A 21,730-nucleotide genomic window follows, 5' to 3' on the forward strand; every position below is an offset into this window, starting at 1 on the left:
ACATATAAATTTTACAGTATTTGAATACAGTGCGATGTCAAATGCCACATAAACAATGTTAGTACTGCATTCCTGGACATGTAATTGACCCAGCTCATTTGAAGCCGGAGGAAAAGACTCCCTAAAGGCAGAGGGTCCAGACCAACATTCTTTTGCTAAGAAAGGGAGCAAGTCTGGCTGGCCAGGTTAGAGTTTTATAGTCTCCTGAAAACACTTTCAAAAAGACCTCAAGAAAAAATTCATCACACGCAAGACGGAAAAGTAAGTTGGTTTTCCTCTGTTGCCGACTCTGTTTCCTGGGTAAGCGAATTCACTTCCTGTTGGTATCCTGTTGTGCTGTGTTTCTGTACAGCTCGTTCACAGATTAGCTCTAGTCTTAAAAACTAACTAGATTCTCTGTGCAAGTGATAAACCATTACATATTCCTCTACTAGTGAAGTACCGTCTTATTTGTCCAGTACGTCTTGCTATTTCCACACATAACATGGCTTGTTAGCCTACCTGTTAGCTCAGCTAATTTAACTGCTAGCTTGACCTCTCACTCTCTCTAACGCTCGGTGTGCTACATGTTAAGTTATTCCTCTGCCTCCTTTAGTCATATTGAGACCTGTAATAAGTGTAAGCTTCTGGTGACTTTTGAGGCTAGGATTAATGAATTGGAAGCGCAAAAACAAAAGCCAGCTAGCCTAGCCCTGCTATGGCGCCTGTTAGCTGTACTACCGCAGCTCCAGAGCCGCCCGGACAATCAGCCTGAGTAACTGCTGAAGAGGACAGTTCTGGAAGGTGAATAATCCAATTAAGAAAATGTTGATGTTATGGTGTGCCTTGCTCTATACATTTAGGTTGGTGGTTACGCATACAATGTTGTCAGTTCAATACAGCTTTCTCTGGTACCATGAATTACAAAAAGTACATTTATTTTTTTCTGTGTATTGAAAAAAGTATTAAGTATTTCAAATGCTTTATAATCAACAATCCAATAAGGAACTCTTACTCTCTTTCCTATGTAATGTAAAACATTGATAGTTATTCCAAATGTAATATTTTATTTCCTAATCCCACAATCCAATAATGAATTCTTATTATCTATTCTATGTACTAGAAAGCATTGGTAACTGTCCCACATTCAATATTGTGTTCCTAAATTGAATGCCTTGCAATTCTATAATTATACTGATCCAGGTTCTTGCCCAGCCGGGCGGAAGCCTGGTCTGCGTGGTTGTGGAGGCCCTTCTTGCCCACGTCTCTAGAACTGCATTCTTTCACCTGCGCAACATTTCCAAAATTAGGAACATCCTGTCTCAAAATGATGCAGAAAAACTAGTCCATGCATTTGTTACCTCAAGGCTAGATTACTGTAACTCATTACTATCTGGATGTCCCAATATCTCCATAAAAAGCCTCCAATTAATCCAGAATGCCGCAGCCAGAGTCCTGACAGGAACTAGCAGGAGAGATCATATTTCTCCTATATTGGCTTCTCTTCATTGGCTCCCTGTAAAATATAGAATAGAATTTAAAATCCTTCTTCTCACATACAAATCCCTTCATAATCAAGCTCCTTCATACCTTAAAGACCTCATAGTACCATATTATCCCAATAGACCACTTCGCTCTCAGAGTGCAGGTCTACTTGTGGTTCCCAGAGTTTCCAAAAGCAGAATGGGAGGCAGAGCCTTTAGTTATCAAGCTCCTCTCCTATGGAACCAGCTCCCAGCCTGGGTTCAGGAGGCAGACACTCTCTATACTTTTAAGGCTAGACTTAAAACCTTCCTCTTTGACAAAGCATATAGTTAGGGCTGGCTTCAGGCAACCCTGAACCATCCCTTAGTTATGCTGCTATAGGCCTAGACTGCCCGAGGACCATTGGTGCACTGAGCTCCCCTACCCTAACCCCCCCCTTTCCCTTCCCCTCCCCTCTCTTCTCTCCTAGAAAAGGGGCTAGAAGATTGTTACTCGTCTCCCCTCCTATGTCTCCCTCTAGGGATTTAGCAGTGGTACTGTACTCACCTGCCATCCTTTTGAACTGCTGGAGACCATTGATTGTTGTGGTTTTACTTCTAGCTTTGTGCTTTGTGCTTTTTACTGCTAAGCGTGTGAGTGATGTTCACACCTTGTCTGTGCACCCTGCTTGCATTCCAGGCAATTTACGGGTGACTCTTGGGCCCAATCCAGCTTTTGCTCCTAAGCTGCTTGGGCTTTCCAGCCTCCACCACACACTTTCCCAGAACAAGAGCATCTACATAAGCTATGTTCCTGTCTGTGCACTGCATGCTTATGTTCTCTTAGGAAAGCAGATCAATTGTTTGTCTCCTGGGCAAAATCCCACAGGGGAAAACCAGTCTCTAAACAGAGGCGTTCCAGGTGGATTGTGGAAACTATTTCGTTGGCTTACAACAGTGAGGGCCTCCAGGTCCCCATGGGATTGCAGGCTCACTCCACTAGGGGCCTGGCGACCTCTTGGACCTTGTTCAGAGGGGTGTTCATTCAGGACATTTATGCCACTGCTAGTTGGTCATCTCCTCTTACTTTTCTGAGGTTCTACAAACTGGATGTCACATCCCAGGGTTTGGCTCACGCTGTCCTTGGAGTAGGCTCCTCCGAGGATGTGCCCTGCTCATAGGCGTCCGTGGGTAGAGGCCAAGGCTGGCAGTTGGTCATTTAGATAAGCTTGTCTGGCAATACAGGAGTCTCCATATCCCATAGTGAGACATCGAAATGAGTGCCATGAAAGAGAACTTTAGGTTACTTGTGTAACCCCGGTTCTCTGAGTAGCATGAGTGAGATGTCTCACTGGACCACCCTTCTTGCTACTGGGCTGAAGTGAGAAGAGGTGTGCTTATTTTGAATGACTAGTGAAGTTGCAGTAATTAAGAGTCAGCAGATTGTAAGGCAGGTCATGACACAAACGCCACGACTGCGAGCCACTCAGGGCTGCGTAGTGATACAGTGCTTCTATAAATATGCAAGGGAGCAGATCCCATAGTGAGACATCTCACTCATGCTACTCAGAGACCCGGGGTTATACAAGTAACCTAAAGTTTTCATACCAGCCGGCTTAGCTGGAAGTGGCAGTCCATTCAACCAGCTACCATTCAAAATGTGACAGAAGGTGATGGAAGTGAATGTGTCCTTTATGCTGAGTTCAAGGGCTCAGTAAAGCTAATGCACACAATGCAAATCTTTCTGCATGGTAACACAAAAAGTATTGTGAGGGAATGCAAAAGTAATGCAAGCGAACGCCAAACAGTCTAAAAAAATAATTTCCATCTGATACTTATGGGGCTCCATACTATCCTGTAATGGAAAACCAAAAATACAAGTTGAGTTGAGCCAGGTAGTGCTAGTGGAAAAGCCCCACCATTGAAGTAACAATATGTGAAAACATGGTTTGTATTGTGGGAGGTAGACAAATATTTGTGATGCTTACTGCATTCTGCCAGACGATGTAGTCAAGTCAAGTCAAATTTATTTCTAAAGCACATTTAACACAACTTAGTTGACCAAAGTGCTGTACAAATCTATACTAGCTGCAAACATAAAAAAAGGCAATAAAAACAGACAATAATAATAAAATAATAAAAAGAAGTATACCTCATCACTCAGTATTAAATGCCAATGTGTATAAAAAGGTCTTAAGGTGAGATTTAAAAATAGGAAGAGTCGGGGCCTGCCTGATGTACAGGGGCAACTCATTCCAAAGTTTAGGGGCTGCTACTGAAAAGACACGATCGCCCCAACTCTTCATCCTAGATTTAGGTACTGTAAGTAAAAGCTGCTCACTGGACCTGAGAGACCGTGCTGGACTATATGGCTTTAAAAGGTCAGAGATGTATTGAGGTGCTAAATTATTTAGGGCTTTGTAGGCCATTAACAATACTTTAAATTTGACCCTGAACTGCACAGGGAGCCAGTATAAGGTCACTAAGACAGGAGTTATGTGTTCCCGTTTATGTGTTCCTGTTAAAAAATGTGCAGCAGCATTTTGGACCAGTTGCAACCTTGCAATCGAGGCCTGGCCAACACCAACATAGAGGGCATTACAATAATCAAGCCGGCTTGAAATAAAAGCATGTATAACCTTTTCAAGATCTTTTCTTGTTAAAAACGGCTTGACTTTGGAAAAGAACCTAAGCTGAAAAAAGCTAACTTTGACAACAGAGTTGACCTGCTTATCCAGTTTAAAATCACTGTCCAATAAACACCCAGATTTCTAGCAGTTGCTTTTACAAAAAATTTAAGGGAACACGTCTCAGGGAAAGGGTCAACACAGGCTCCACTAGGTACAAATACCAGCACTTCAGTTTTAGTCTCATTAAGACTCAGAAAATTTACTGCCATCCATGCTTTGACATCCTCCAGGCATTCCAAAAGTGGTGTTAAAGCGTTTGTATCCCTCTGTTTCAGAGGAAGATAGATTTGAATATCGTCTGCAATGGATCCCAATGGCAGTAGGTAAAGTAAAACTAATAAAGGCCCAAGAATAGACCCTTGTGGGATGTAAATGAATTACACTGCAAGTACAGTTAACTGATTATAGTAGTTCTGTGAAGTTGCAGTATTTGTATATGAAACTTCTTTTGTGATTCATGGTTGTATTGTTTAAAACAAACTGGCTATAGTACATAGTTATTTCAATGTATTCTCCCTGAAACACAGTAATTTAAAAAAATGAATTCGGAAGCATTTATATATACTGTATAAGTGTGTGTATATATATATATATATATATATATATATAATTTTTTAGCACCATACATTTTTTGCTACAGAACCTTTTCGATCAATTTCAACCTCCTATTTTAATTTCATCTGAGTTTAAAGGTCACTTGATGCGTGCCGGCCTGTCTCATGGCCTTTGGTTTGTGTACGAGCCAACCAGGCTTTTTCCAGGAAGTCCGCGGTCAGCTCGCCTGTGGAGAGGTGAAGAGCCGCCGCTGGAGACGTTTCCCTCCATAAAAACACCATGTGGACAAACGGTGAGTGGGCCAAGCTCCATTAATAGCACTCAGACTGCCAGGGACCAAACTACAAAACACACTGATGTTAACAAGTCAGCCAGGCCAGTGGTGACTGAAGCCTTATTTTCTTCAAATAAATACACCCGTCAGATGAGATCATTTCGCTCACTTCCAAGAATTAATGTTCTCGAATTGAGTTACAATTTTTGATTTGCTTCACTACAACATACTGACACTGTAGTTCAAAGACATTAGTTAATGGTTAACACTGGAATGTGTACACCACAAATTTAGTCACAACATGGAGATTTGTCTTGCAAGATTCCTGTTCACACCTGATGGGGGACCCACCGTGAATTTGTGAAACCAACCAACTATTTATCCTACACCCTTTATGAGTGTAACTGTTATAAATAATATTAGCTTTTTATTGCAGTTGTAGCAGATTGAAGTGGAAATTTGTACTGAAGTACAGTATCTGAGTGAATTTACTGTCCGCAGAGCATGAAAGATCAACACAACTTGAAATAGTAAACTACTGTGTGAGTCGGGACTTCTTCAGTTTCAGTTTCATCTCTGTCTCTGGAAAAAAATCTGTGCTTCTTAGACCCCAGTGTGCAAAGAGTATTTCTCACCTCTTGTGCAGCAACAGAACAATCATGGCCTCCACACCGTCTGCCCTGAGCGCTAATGTTTACTCCGCCCGTGTAAGAACAGAAAGGTTCAGGTTTCACATTTTGGACTGGCCTTGGGAATCCAAACAGTCCTGCCTGTATTCTCCATATGCTGCTGATGTATGCACAGACGGCGTGACTAGGTGCGGTGCTGTAAGAACACATTCAGACTGATTGGGGGTGGGGGTGGGTGGTACTGGTGGTGGAGGGTGAGGTGTTAGACAATGTGCAGTAACGTGTTGTACCATGCACCACCTTCACCGCTATGCTGAGCTACACTTCATTCTCCACAACTTGTGGTTGTTTAGTTTATGTCTCCGGCCTGCGTTCCCAGAATGGGCAGACACAGCTGCCTGCACTTTTTTTTTTCCTAATCCCTTTTTTGTCGCCTCCCCCTCCCTCATTGAAGCCTCTCCAGAGAGCAACAGTCTACGCCACAGTGAGCAGTCAGCCGTCAGCCTTTCCAACAGGTTTCCACAGCCTGCTCCTCCTCCACCATTTGGTCTGGTCTCCAGCTGTTCTGACACCCAGAAAATGGAAACCTCCTCTCATCCAGCTGTGGGGAGCTCAGGCTGAAGGCACACTGAGCCAGTGCTTATCCTAAAGAACATTTCTACATTAGGAGTCTAAAGGTCAGATAAATTACCTTTGGTATTGGACACGTACTGGTTAAAATATCCAAGACCATGTATGAGTAAATTACCAACACACTTATGCCTGAAAAAAATCTGGTGTGGCACAGTTGAGCAAGATATGTAAAGGAAAAAGGAAAAGTCTGGTAATCATTCAGTTTTCAACAAATCATATCACCATCAAATCATAGCTGATTATCCAAAGGCTTACATAAATGATTCCTCTGTGCCCCAGAACTCAATTGTCTTAAAAAGTATTAAAGACAAATGAATTAGCCAAACTGTTCCAGTGGGTGCAAGAATGTCGACACTGTAGTTCATCTGGGGTCAGTTTCTCATGTTTCCTGCTATTCGAAATATTCACTTATTCATCAAACGTGTTATTGGTCAGTATCTCTAAATGACCCCAAGGGATGCACTGCTTTTTTTAAAAGTAATATTTGTAAGAATCTAGTGCCCACCTGTTTTAGGGTTTTTGAAAGTATAAATTTGAAACCTAGTTTAAGGACTTACTAAAGGGCTTATGGATGAGAGCCACAGACAGCCTGGGAAAGTCCAAAGGTTTTGAGACAGACAGAAAAACATTGCTGATTTTTGGTGATGTTGTGGGATTTGTTGATAGTAAAAAAAAAAAAAAAAAAATCTAAGATAATGTGTGGTGGAGGGTGAGGTGGGGGAGGGTGAGGTCACTGACTGACAGGAGACTCAGGTTGTACTGAGACCAGCAATCTCAAAACTATTCAGGTAACAGTCACAAAAGTTTTAAAAATATTATATATTGGTTGAGGGTTTGCAAACACAATATTACAGGAATTTTAGTTTCTTATTCTCATATCTAAGGTTTCTTTGACATCACTGTAGTGTTTTCTTCTCTACACAGCGTTTATTCTCTGTTTGTTCTCTGTAAACTGACTGGGAACACGGACTGCTCGTTAGTATTACTCCCAGTCAGGAGGACACCAGAGAGAGTCCAGCTCTAGCAGATCAGAAGCCAGCTGGGGTTTTATGCAGCTCTCATCATCATCATCATCATCATCATCATCATCATCAGTGGAATTCAGACTTCAGAAAGGTAATTCATCAGTGAAGTGTTGTTCAGGAATTACATACAGTGCTTAGTCCAGTTACTAGTCTTGCCCAGCTGCTGCTGATGGATGCCAGCGACAACGGACAGCGTTATATAATTCTTCAGACTGTTTTGACATCAGACGCTCTTCTCTGTGTTCAGAGGGGCCACATGTATGTCAGCGCAGTAAACCGTGGTCGCTGGGGCAGGGTTTGAGTAAACAGGCGGCCATGTGGCCGGTAGCCTGGGAACTTGCACGTCCTGAAGCTGTTTGTTAAAACAGACAGTAACAGCCAAAGTTCACCAGTTTGCACTATAGTTCCAGTTTCTTAAATGCTCAGATTTGCTACATTTCTGTGTTCTGTGTCAAAGTAAATTTAATAACTTTATGTTTTTAACTGTTGGTTGGATGAAATGAGCAATCTGTGTGGAGGGAGTTTGAAATGACTTGTCTAATAAAGGCCACAAATCTACAAATAAAATCATTTTTTGCATTTTCTGTGTGGTCAAGTTTGGTTGTAGTCACGCTTACATGCAACATGAGCAGCTGTTTTCCATTACAGTCATACATCACCACAGCCACCACGTTGGACTGGCAGTGTGTGTGTATGAAGGCCAGAGGTTCATCCACAATCAAAAAGTCATGACACTGAATTTACAACTGATTTTCCAGTCCAAAGACAAATTTGAAATTTGACTAGTCAGACAGTAATTACAGATATCTGAAATTCACACTTTGAACAGGGATTAAATGATAGATATTTGAAACTTTTTTCCCCCATTTAAATTAATGGGTATTTCTTACTAGACACCATGAGATTTAGATCTCTTTAGTCTTGACCATTAAAATTGAACTTGCATTTATCTTAAAAACTATTTCTTTCAGTACAAATGTTATTGTGGATATCTTTAATTATGCATCTGATTTGTGAGAATACAAATGTTACTGAGATAATACGGAAATATAAAATGAAACCTAAATGTCCAAGCTTACAAAATTTCGTTTAGATACAGCCTTCTGTTTCCAGGCACACCTTTTTGAATAATTTCATATTTATAAGGTGATCTGATTTCATCATAACATGCCTGCATTGTATTATTACTATCTTTAATCCCATATTTCCAGTGATGGGTGCTGTAAAGGGAGGACAAGTTGAGACAAACAGGGGCCCAGGAAGTGTGCAGAATTATACTCTTTCATGGGGCCCAAAATCTCTCATGATGCCCCAGTTTTCTGGTAACACCGGTCCACAGGTTAGACACTATGTTCACTTTATGTCTTAGTAACCTACTACTGTAGCTACCAACATGAGCTCAGTCATAATTAATGGGTTGAAGACAATAGTATAAAAAGTACTTTTATAGCAAGTAGACCAACACTGCCGTTATGTTTTTGTTTGCCTGTTTTATTATCTAATGTAAATTTAGTTGTTTTTGCTTCATGTGATATGAACATTATATCTTGTTGCTGACAGATATAAGGAGAAATCTACATTAAGTTTATGTGTTTATCTTATTGCATTTCACCGTTGCCATTTATCGCTATATCAAAGAAAAGAAGTATTGAGAGATTTTACTCAACAGTGCTGTAAAAATGCAGGTTTTATTTAATATATATTTATTTTTGTGCTTCTGCAGGACAAAACTGACACAAGATGCTCTGAAAAATGTACAAATTTTAGTGTCGCTGCATTGAGCTAATGGTGGTAGCGACTACGTTACTTAAGCAGCAAAGTGTTCATGGAAATATTGATCGTAAGACAATATTCATACTGCAGTGCAGGCATGTTCAGGTGATTATTAGTTTACACTCACTGCGGAGGATGAGCCACCTGGGTGCCCCACCACGGCTTACTGTTCTGAGCTGGGTACTGTTCGTCACTTGCCTGGCCTGAATGTTGCTAATTGCTTCAGCACCAGTTCAGTGTCCTGACCAACAATAAGGAAGTTGGGTTTCAAGATTAAGCAACCGATATATTATGACACGTGAGGCAGAATGAGAATTCAAAAAACAGAGCCTGTGGTATATGAAAACAGTGACTATATAGAAATAAGAAGGCAAAATACAAAAAAAATTAAATGGGTGGATTATTATCACAGGCACTGTTTATATCAACTCGCCTCCTTGCTGCTTCCTTGTAGGAGGTCACTATCTTTTCACCGTCAGAGATAGAAGGGAATTTATGAGCTCAAGGCCGCTGGGGCCAAAATCCACAACATCCTGGGTTTGTTACGTGTGACCCTCCATCCAGAGGACACAGAACACCGTGCCCCAGCCAGCGCTCCATCACGGACCACCAGCACATCACTCGCTGGTCCTCAAATACAGCCAAAACTTCTCTGGGACCTCGACCCTGACTGCAGGCCACACACTCGCTGATCTGACCAATGAGCTCTCTGGTGGGTCTGTTTGCTTTAACAGCACCGATGACCCTCCATCCTTTCATCAACACCGTCGCAATCCCTGCATCCACAGACGGTGACTACATGTTCCATCTACTCACACAAGCCATGACCTTTCTCCTCTTCCTCACTCTTCCTCGACGTTTGGTTTGTCCATTTACCGACAGACATCAGTCACTGCCAGTCAGCTTACCCTGCCTCCAATTCCTCTCCACAGCCTGGCCACACTCCACCTTCGGATTGTTTTTCCATGTATGGTGCTTTGACTTGCATTCTTTAAGGATTTTGGAGCTTTCTTTCACGTTTCCTGAGAGCACAATTCCAAGTTAGAGGTTAGAGCCATAAATTTGTAATCACAAAGTCAAGGTTTGATCCTTACCAAGGCCAATTTCTTAAAAATCTGTCAGAAGGTTGTGACCAACACACTGATTAGAAATTTGTGTTTGGATGAGAGCAACAGCTAAAAGTCCAATGACTGACGACCATCTTACTGCTAAAGACGTGGCTTATGCAGTTGCAGTTAATGTAGGTTACATAGGCAATTGTACACCAATCCATGGGGAAAGTTGGTGCTTGTGAGCATCCATTCACCATTTGAATGAAACATGCAATTTGCTCAAAATAGGTCACAGAAATCCATCAATTCATTATCTCTTGGTGTAGAGGGCTGCAGGGGTGCTGAGCCTATCACAGCTGACAATGGACAGGACTATCACAGAGCTGAAGAAACATGAAATTTCCTTTTCTTGATCATTCACCTGAAGCATCCAATAAACAACTGGTTTCTGATAAAGGGGTGTGTCAGTCCAAAAGAGACTTCAGCAAAGGGTGGCCCTTCGAATAAAGCAATGTGTGATCAATGAAGGGGATTGGGATGTAGCCATAGAGAGTCAGAGAAACACTCACATTCATATCTATGGGCAATTTAGAGTCAACAATTAGCCTGACCCCAACCTGTATGTCTTTGGACTGTGGGGGGAAGACGGAGTACCAGGAGAAGACCCACACAGACAGAGGGAGAAGATGCAAACTCCACACAGAAAGATCCCAGGTCAAACTCAATCCCAGGTGACACTGGGCAAGAGGCGGGGTACACTGTAGACAGATCAGAGGTCTACCACAGGGCCAACACTTAGAAACAGACAACTACTGACTCACATTCACACCTACAGGCAATATAGAGTCACCAGTTAGTTTAACCCCAAACTGCATGTCTGTGGACTGTGAAAGAAAGTCTTCTGGAATACCTGGTGAAAAGACACAGGGAGAACATGCAAACTCCACACAGAAAGACCCTGATCACCTGGAGGTTCAGACTCGGACCATTCTTGCTGAGAGGTGACAGTGCTAACCACTGTTCCACCGTGCTGCCAGCTTAGAAAAATTACAATATATTACTTCTACTTCTACAGGAGTTTATCATAGTGTAGATTCTTCAAAACATCAAGAAATGTAAGCTTATAAGACAAATTTAACTGTCAAGTGGGTCAGTAGTTTGTCAATATTAAAGATAACCTAGGTTCTCCAGCAATACTAACAGCTCTGTATGTTGATTTAGCACAATAATAATTAATTTTCCAGGTATTTTATCATAAAACAAAGTAGTGAACAAATGAGAACAATTGTCCCGATGAAGGTCCTAGATAAAACATTAAGAGATCACTAAATTTGGGGGAGGACATTACAGTCTGTACAAAATTCCATGCCACTTGACCTAATAGCTGAGATACTTCTTTCAAAACCAAACTGGTTGTCAACTGGCACATAATAATCCTTTGCACAGCTGTACGCTCATGCAAAGTGCCAAACCAGAGCAGTAACAGGAATTCCAGCACACACTTGTGCAAACTTTGGGATATGCAATCAACATGTCTAATAAGCTTCAAACTGCTTAGAACTTTTATAGTTGCACTTACATGTCAAATGATGGCGTTACTGGCATCTTAGATGTGGCAGTGCAGCACTAATGGAGGAGACAGAGCTCCAAAGCTTTTCTTTCCATTAAGAAACGTCTAAAAAAAAAAAAAAAAAAATGATGGAAAGCTTTCCACGGTTCTTTGGTGAACGAATGACTGATTTGCAGCACCAGTTTCTTTGCCAGGCAGAGAAACAGGCTTAAGGAGTTAACTCCATCACAGAAAAATGCAAGCGCACAACTCATAAGTATGCAAATGAACAAAGACGGAGAAATCGAAATCTCGCACCACCCATACTTCTCCAGGACATACGGGAATTGAAGACCATCATATCTTGGCTGGAAAAGAGCATGGAAAGGGAGGAAGGCTTTGCAGGATGACTAAACATTCCTTCCTATGGGGACTACATGGTGTTACTGTACCTTCAGGAATGTGATCCTGTCATCCCTAAGCTGTGGACTCTATATTTAGGAGGTGGGGAATCAGACATGGACCTGCTCGGGTCGAGCTCTGTATCCACGTCAGTGATAATGACGAGGGATTTGGTCAATGAGGTCAGAGAACTCAGACAAGAGTGTGTGTTCTCCACAATCTTGTTCCTGAAGAAAGATGTGGAAAGACCTTCCTTGATAAAATTGTTGAACAGTCCTCTGTGGCCAAGTATCTGGGAATGTGAGAGAAGGAATTGATTAGACTAAATGTCTGGCCAAAATGTGTATAAGCTGATTCCCCAACTAGCAGCAATCTTCTTCAGCCTCACAGTAGAGACAGTTTCCCACCAGTCTTACTCATCAAAAATCAAACAAGTGGCATTCCAACACATTTCATGCAGAAAACAACTGCCTGTGTTATCATTTCCTTAACATTTCCCAAACCACTTTTCCACATGAAGCTTCATTTACCAAATATAATCATACTTAGGTTGGGGAAACTGGCCACTTGAAGACAATAAACTCATACTTGGGTTGAAGACCCAAAACCACAAGAAAATAAAACAAATTCTTCTGCAGTCTATTTACAAGGTAGATGTTTGGATTGTACTTTTTACTGTTGATGGATATTTGCTTGTATAATACTCTAATATTTCTGCTTAGGTTTCTACTAAGCAGAACTTAAAAGGACATTGTGAAAAGTTGCAGTGTGCTTTGAAAGTTTAGGTACAAAGAAATTCTATAACAGCTACAGTAAAAGAAAAAAAAAAAAAAAGTCCAACTAGAAAAGCCACATCAGCAACAGTAGCCTAAATTTTGTTTTACAGATAATCAGCTGCACTTTACTGATTTACAAGAAAAATCTTCTTTTCTTAGTAGTCTCTGCTAAAAGTAAATTCAAATATTTTTAATAAATACAATTTTTGAAAAAAAAAATTAACATTTTCATGGAATTTACAGCTGAATTATTTTGACTACTTAAACATGGTAATATGTAAACTATGCTTTGCAAAACCAATGCTATGCTTAGTCTCAACATAATTTTAAAATAATTATGTACATTTATAGTAATGTTAATTACACTATATCCTCATTTCTGCATTTCAGAAGAGGCACATTAAAATAGCAAATGTCAAAACTGTCTTCACATCACAGCACTGCACTTATGTAATTTATCATAGAAAATAGCTCTGTGGATATTCCTACACAGCAAAGTCATTAGTCTTAAATCTTAGCTGGCTTTAAATACTATACTCTCACTATTTATTTATTTATTTTTAAAACATGATACCTAAGCATTTTGAATGCTACTTGTAAATGGTTTTAAATGTCTGAATGCTGTTTTTAATTCTTGAACTGACAGTTCTCTCTTGAAATAAGCTCTTGATCATAATAGGAAATTATAAATGTAAAAAAAAAAAACAAAAATGTGGAAAAGAGGGAACAGCTAATAAACTTGACAATAAACACATGACTGGTAATCCGCAACCTTTATGGAGACTTCATGGTGCACCACTAACATCTAACATGTCTAATCTGAGGAATTTACTGCCCCGAAGTCTAAGAGCTGCCCAGTGAAATAGATTTAAAGACAATTGGCCCTGCAGATGTTTAAAAGGTCTTTTTCCTACGGAGTCAACTTCATTTTTTTCCTACTATCAATATATGCTGATAAGCATGTCACCAGAACGTTTTCCCATGATGAAAATTGAAAAAGAGGCAAAGCTTTGACAGCAGCTGATGTCTTGGGTTAACAAAAAAAAAAAAAAAAAAAAAAAAAAAAACATGAATCTAAGAAAAAACTTTTATTAAAATAAATAAAAATCATATTTTATGTTTTATTTTTTAAAAAAATGCATAATGCATATTTTGGTGCCTGCCAGTTGTAAGTTAATAATAAAAATACCACTAATAATAATTAAGCTGTAATGCTGGAGAGTACAAATTGGTGAGCAACCCAGAGTTTAGCATTTGCGGAGTCGACTCAGCTCACTGTACAGAGAGACAGCTAGGTGGACTGTAGCAGCTGCTGCTGACTGGAAAATGTAATCCAGTCTAAATGTGCGGCATTAGAGAGGCTCCCTCAATGCACACCTGCTGAAATATCCACTCAAATAAACACACACTCCCCAGTCTCCAATATATATCATTTTTATTGTACGGACAGAAAATTATACAATTTGTGAATGTAAAACATTCCATGCCTGGCAAATGAGGAGCCAGAACAGGAAAGAAACGTGTAAAAGAGGAAGTAAAGCCAGGGGGAGGTGCTGAGAGTAGGTGGACGCATGGAGGAAAGGGGTTGGACCAACATGCAGAGATCTCACTTCTTCTGATGCTTAAGGAGAAAAAAAAAAAACAAAACATGATGGTTAGAGATAGTTTACTTTGTTCGAATTAAAAGACAAAAAACAAGTACACAAATACACAGAAGTGTCAAGCAAGATCTCATCGCCAATTAAAACTTTCTTAAATGTTCCATAAGTTGTTGTGAATTTAAGACATCTGCTGCTTTTACTTGGAATAAACAGAATTTATAAAATGGGCAGGAAGCAGCAGCATCAGACCAACACATTTCTTTTTTTAATGACTCAGAGAGCAGATGCCGCATATGGAATAGATGATGAACAGATTGCCATGTTTACAATTGGTGACTATCATGACACAACTCCACCATGCCTGCTGAAGTGGTCATGTGAGGGTTAAAATACAACGCTATGATAATACAGCATCGTTTGGATGGAAAGATGAAGAGCTATGAGTCCTGTCAGAATTTCTAATGGATGTATGTTTCGCTAGTGACGGAGGAGATGCATCATTAAAGCTGCAGTGGTGCTTCAGATGGGGGCTGCATGATGTTGATGCATGATGATGAAGTTTTTATCTTTTGTGGATTCTAAGGTTTTAAGTTGGCTAAAAGCGACAGACTTGTTAACTCTGACATAAACAGAGACTATGCAGGCCCACCACAGTTTTCAGGACTGTCGTGACTCAGGATGGTTAGCTGGCTGAGGATATCTTAGAGTGAATCTAGAGATCACATCTACAAGGGGGACAGACCAACAGGGCTGCACAGGGCTGATCCTAAACTTTTGCTTTGCTTTGATGACGCACAAACACAAACAGAGCAGATGAATCAGTCGGCAGCCTGCGCTCAGACCGATCAGCAAAGTGGATGTCTGTGTGTAGTTGAAGCATCTGGTACTGACTGTCTCTAGCATTTATTTGATAAAAACTATGCATAATTATGACACATATATAAGCAATACTTTTATTATTCATGTTCAGCAGTTTTGCACATGTAGTCCTAAAAATGTGAGGTTTTAATTTATTTGCATTTCCAAGTAATACAAATTACTTGGTCCAGATTTTATCCATGAATCGACTCTTCACTTTATGAAAATCTAAATGGTGAAAAAACCAAACTGCGTGTCAGATCATTGGACAGGTTTGGAAACTCTCTCCCTTCACATCAGATAAAGAGAGGATGCTCAACTTTCCAAAATGGACAATCTGATATTAAAACCTATGAAGCCATACCATGATTGGTCAGCTGTGGAGAGGTGGAAAAGGAGTCTGAACTGTTGTATTTGCTGCTGTATTTTGTTAAGGTACTAGGTTCTGTCACTTGAAAAGAGAATTTACACCATTATGTGCTGACAGGACACATTTCTATTCAGAGCATCAAACCTATGACCTTCCAGCAATTAGAGGCACTCTAACCATTTGGCATTTAAACCCAACCCATAACGCCATGCTGAAAATGATCTGTGCTGTGTTTGTTACACACTACTTGAACATCATGAAGAGATAACATAGTATGATCAGAGGCCATAATTCGGTCATTGACACCTCATCTGTCTCATCACACGCAACAGCAAGCTCCTATATGGGAGGCAGGCTGTGGCCAATCCAACACAAACACAACCAGCCGCCAGGAATCACTAAGCGTCATTGGCGAGTACACTGAGCAGGTTTGCCCTGTGAGCTGGCGACGATGCTAATGTCTGTCACTGATGGGTGAAACTGAGTTAGGCTTGGAAACCAAAGTATAGACTTGCTTTGTGTGGTATCACATAATGTTACTCCCAGTGAAAATGGCTTGACAGCTGTGTCGGAATGTTAAGGCCAGAAAAGTGTCTGGCGACGGGTGACAGTATTACATGCAACCTTAACTGTGAAACACTGCAAGCAGCCACATTTCCATACTTCTGTCCAATACTTTGATTTGCTATTTGTATAATACTGTTGCTGTCTCATTGTCTGCTAGTCTAAAACTTTTAAAGTTTTCACAGTTTCCAGTGGGTAATCACTAGAAAACACTAACTGAAAACTGCATTTTCTTAATCTTAGAATGAGACTTTTAAATCTACATAGGGAGCAGGTCTCCTTTCACAGAGGCTGCCATTTTTCTACAGTAGCCAGGAATTGATAAACCAAACGCTGGCTTGAGACAAGGAATCATGTGTCATTTTAAAGGTGATGGCCACTGTACCCTTACTCACACCTGGAAACTGTTGGGGTGGCATGTGAGGGGGTGATCAGAAGGATAATCTTACCACTAGATGTCAGTAAATCTTTCACATTTTACATATTACACCTTTAACAGAGATTCATGTCAGTCTGTATAAGCTGATGTTTAATGTCAAAAATTTAAAAAAAAAAACAACCCAAAAAACAACTATGATACATGTAACTGTGGCAAAAGCCGTATAGACCCCCAGGTTAGGTTAAATAATTCCAACCTAAAAATTTAAGACATTTTAGGGCCTTTTAAAATATCCAGCAAGCAAACTGAAGCAACACGTGGAACCGATGACCATGGAAAACAAAACCAGTGTGGTGAATATCAGCTGACGCTTTCAGTTGCTTAAGTTACTGTATGAATGAATAAAGCTCAGGAATGAATTCTGTGAACATACCTTTGCTGTGAAAACATTTCTACTCATCAATGTACTCAAAAGGCTCAGGGGGCTCTGGTTCCTGCTCTTCCTCCTCGATTTTGGGGCCATGAGCTGAGACGGGCTCCACCAGCTCCTCCTCCTCCTCGCTGGTGTCTTTCATGATGATGATCCCTCCTGTATGGAGCTAGTGACAGGAAAAAATTGCCAATCAGTGCGGAACAAAAAAGGGTCAAGTTCCACCAGTGGCTGATATACTGATGTTTGATTAAAGTGTCCTTGCTCAGAGCTGGGAACAAGTTGCGCTGCAATTGTTTACATCTCACTCTTCACTTCAAGAACTTGTGCAGCTTATGTAACAGCTGGAAAAAACTGAACTCGGCCTTGAAAGAGTGCTATGCTACAGTCAGGCTAAACGGCAATGACCAAGCAGAAAATAAGCAATGCAGCACACTGAAAGGTAAAGAGATGATCTGTCCCAGTCGCAGAAACCTCTGTAAATCTTCAAATCCTCGGGGAATATTAACCCATTTCCTGCACATTGTGCATGCATGAGCTGGTAATTACTAAATATTTGGAGGTAACTTGATTAATTTTATCATTATGTGCCTTGAGGATGTTTGAAAAGTAAATTCACTTGCTTTAACCTAGGGTGTCTCAACAGGTCAGTACCTCAAGATTATGTAAGTAGGGCCCCTTTCCCAATTAATGCTAAACTGCTCGGCAAACACAAAACATAAAAATAAACAATACTAATATGATGGAATGAAATTACCAGAAACAAAAAATGTTGTACCAGTCCCATGGATGGACCAAGCTAGTGAATAAATATGGTCAAAAGCAATTCTATCTGAGGGGGTGAATTTATTTTAATGTCATGTGTACCGTGCGACTGTGATAACGTATCTTAAATTAGGAATCAAAGGAAACATGACAGGAAACCTTTTATTAATGTAAGATGATCCACATAATAGGCTCAATAAACCTCCTGACAGTGACCAGATTTCAAGATAAGTCTGTAAAACCTCTTCACTTCCTAAACCCGTCTTTGAATGTAAAAACAAACCCTTAAAAGGATCGCCACATTACAAAACTTCAGACAAGCAAAGACACCATTTTGGCACTTGGCATTGTAAGTCGTACAATGTAATATTCTGAGCTTGGCTTGCTGGACACAAAAATCAAACAGTACTTCCTCTTCATAGGACTGGGGCGAGCACTCACTGGGTGACTGCACGTCGTCCTGCCATTTACTGTGGAAAACTGTCGACATTTACAGGAGGACTACAGTTGTCTGGTTTATAGGCCAGAATAGAAGGGAGTCTCAACAGTGGCCAAAACCAACTAACTGGCTGGATTAATTCTAAAAGCAACACCCCTCTGGTATACTTTTACATTCATAAATACCATTAAATATACATTTAGTACATTCCAGATGTTACTGTTGCACATGCTGTAACTCAGGGGTCTCCCCAGAATAATGGTGCTATAAATAAGTAAATGTAGTAAGTACATTTAAAAACATTTTATAAAATGTCTTGATTGTGTGACTCACATACTTCAAGTTAAAGGTTGTTGCTGTTTTAGGCAGTTGGGAAATCCATTGTAGCCATAACTATCTTGGTATAATGATATCTAACAAACCAAATGGGCTTAAATATTAGCAAATGTAATAAATATGGGAAAGTTTTTCACACCCAACCATGTCTGCGGTGATTTGGTTATGACAGTGTGAAAGGTGTCAATTTAACTCTGGTATGGACTTAACAATCAGACTAAGGCCACCCAGTTCTAATTCAACTCTGGTGGGTTTGTTGTTTTACGCAAAACTGACCAACCATCAATATATAATACATATGTGACTTTTAGCAGGATTTAAAAAGCAAAACTTGTAATGATTGTAATGGTGTATCTATTTACATAAGATCATCTGGTAACCATGCCACATACTACATACTACAGTTCCCTCAGTCAGAAAATAAACAGGATTTCAACTAAAGTGTGATGTGTTTGGGTCCCACTCAGTGTATACTGGCCGGTTCGAGTAAATCACAGCCATTCTGTCCACCTACGTGACATTAATTAATCTTGTGAGGCCAACCGTCTCTTGAAGTCAACACTCTAGAGCTAGTGTTTTCTGTAGAACTCTTAGTAGAACAACTTTTTGTTTCTTAAATCATTTGTGATTTACACACATTTATTGTCAAATACAGAGGGTGCTATTACCGGTTTGAAAGGCTGGTAGCGGCAGGTTTCAGGCATGGTGAGGACTTTAAGCTGAGCTGGCATCACTCTGGCCGGATTCTCCAGGAGCTGAAAGTTTGGCTCTGCCTCCTTCTTCTTCTCTTTCTCCTTCTCTTCATCCTTCTTCTCACCCTCCTGGACTTCCTGTAACAGAGTTTTGACATTTTCTGTATCATGACTACTGTAATTTACTTATTTTCCTGTGTTTTATATTTATTCTTTTTGTACCATCCCTCTAGACTCCATAGTTTTATCATGTTCCAGTGTTTGCTTCTTTTATTACTCTTTGTAAGCATTTTTCAATCTGTTTTGTGTGCAGTAAAGCAAAATACACATGAATTCTATTCAGATAAAATTGCTGAGCATCCATAATGATGATGGGTATAAGCCCTCCATACTCAACCCATAATCAGAACCTCGTTTGGTAGAATATTTGGCATTATTTGACAGTTTTGAATAAGTTATGCGTAATAAATTCTGGTTTTCCTTTCCTTTCGTTTCTGTTATGAATCAGTCCTTTACATGCTCTGGCGCCCTAGAGGGCTGTTGATTTGTTAGGCCATCAGGCAGACACCGGAAACCCATAAACAAGATGAAGGGAGGGGAAGGACAGAAGGTGCCATAGAAGCTGGCGATATAAAAAAAAGCATTTCAAGACAAAACTAAATCATCTCCCGCAGATGTTCTCAAACACGAAGTTATCTTTTATCCTCTGACTCCATTTCTAATTGGAGACTTCAAACTAGGCTGTTGGACCATATACAGTTGAGTGTACTGATCAAATCTATGTTTACACAGTTCTGTTTGGCCTCGTTTTATCACTGCCATCTTTTCATTTAAACATTCTGATCCTCAGACAAGTATATTTTGTTATCCATTACATAAATGCTAAATGTTGTGTTTTTTCCAAACACAAAAGCACAACCAATCTACTGAATATATTTTAGTGCTGATATATTCAGTGGAGAAATGAAGGATACCCCATTCAAGCTTTAAAGACAAAATAGATGGATTTATGGATGAACAATATGTCAGAATTACAGAATTAAACTGCCCAGAAAATGATTGGCAGTGAATTCTGAACCGTCTGACCCCAGCTTGAGTGGATACTTTCCCTTCAACTGCCTTTTTAACAAGTTAAGCCAAAAAAAAAAAAAAAATCAAAAATCTGAGATGTGAGCAGGCCGGACATTTCCAGGTTTGTCTCTCAGCACCATTGTTGAGATGTAGCGTGGCAGTGTAGATCAAACATACTGCTAACGCCCAGAGAAAATCCCAGTGAAAGTTACACTGGCTCTGAACTGACAGCGTTTGTCTGTCAACACTGGGTGTGGGTAAGTGAAAAGATTAAGACAGACTCTGGAAAAAAAAAAAAAAAAAAAGGAAAAAGGTGATTTTATCTGCAGAAGGTATCAAGTGCCAAAACAGGGCATCCGGTAAGAAAACATGGCTGTGTATTTATTATTTAGGATCTCCCTAATTTCAGAAGGATATGGGGGAGTACAACACCATAAGAAATCCTTCCTTCTTCAAATACTAATCTAACAATCAAAAAACTTTTATTTAGGCTGTCCACTAATAAACACAGGGTGTTCGAGGGTTAATCTTTCTGCTACAGAAGATACTACTACTGTCGATGCATAGTAAAACAAAAAAAAAAAAATTGTACATTAAACGTTCATTTTAGTCAAAAAACTTAAAATGTAATGAGTGAAAACAAATAGGGAAATAAAATTTATATATTAGTTTTAAGGGAGGAGAGCATTCTGAGGATTGGGCATTTTCCACTCACCACCTCCATCTTCTCCTCCTCCTTTTCTTTCTTTTCCTTCTCCTTCTTCTTGGCTTTTGCAGTGATGGAGAGAACAGCGGTGGATACCTGCCATACAGAGAGTGAGAAACATTTCCATGATGTAAGACAATATCATAGACACTCAGACCTTCTACAAACATGGCTTCAAATGTAAAAAAAAAAAATAGACAAATGCGGCTTGGTCTTATTATTTTGTTTAAGAGCACCTAGGATTGTGAAATTAAGCGAAATAATAAAAATAGGATAGAAAATGGTAAAACAAACATACTGGGCAAGAAAGTAATGAGTGACAAGGAAGGTTTGAAATAATTCACAAATCGATATGGTGCGAGATCAGCTTTCCCCAACAATTTCAGAAAACAGAAAGCAAAACAACATGATCTGTATTGGCCTCAATTTTCACCTTCTCCTTCTCTTTTTCTTTTGGAACCTCGAGAGCTGGTGGGTAGGCAAAGGTGGAGGGCTTACAGTTGGAGCGGTACTGCACCTTGGGCATCTGAATGAGAAAACAAAAAGATGTTCACAGATTCACCAACATGGCTGTGCAGTTAAAATCAGTTTTACACTTTGCTACAAACACATCTTTTATTTAGGTGTTTAGGGATTTCCTACTGACCAGACTTTTTGAGGCAATTGCTTTAAATGGTACCCTGTGGAGTTTTCTAGGAAATGAAAGCAGGTATATTTAC

General features: G+C 40.0%; 1 protein-coding gene across 1 annotated transcript in view; it reads right to left on the reverse strand.

Moving 5' to 3' along the window:
• Nucleotides 1-14,218: 14,218 nt before the first annotated feature.
• psmd1 (proteasome 26S subunit, non-ATPase 1) overlaps nt 14,219-21,730 on the reverse strand; it is a 38,326-nt gene continuing 30,814 nt past the window's right edge. The window contains exons 21-25 of the mRNA XM_026323406.1: nt 21,445-21,537; nt 21,021-21,107; nt 19,211-19,372; nt 17,006-17,171; nt 14,219-14,422 (exon numbers count right to left, since the gene is read on the reverse strand). Coding sequence (XP_026179191.1) covers nt 17,025-17,171; nt 19,211-19,372; nt 21,021-21,107; nt 21,445-21,537 — 489 coding nt within the window. The 3' untranslated portion in view covers nt 14,219-14,422; nt 17,006-17,024. The remainder of the gene's footprint in view (nt 14,423-17,005; nt 17,172-19,210; nt 19,373-21,020; nt 21,108-21,444; nt 21,538-21,730) is intronic.

The sequence above is a fragment of the Mastacembelus armatus genome, chromosome 4 (assembly GCF_900324485.2).
Source record: "Mastacembelus armatus chromosome 4, fMasArm1.2, whole genome shotgun sequence".
Taxonomy (NCBI): Eukaryota; Metazoa; Chordata; class Actinopteri; order Synbranchiformes; family Mastacembelidae; genus Mastacembelus; species Mastacembelus armatus.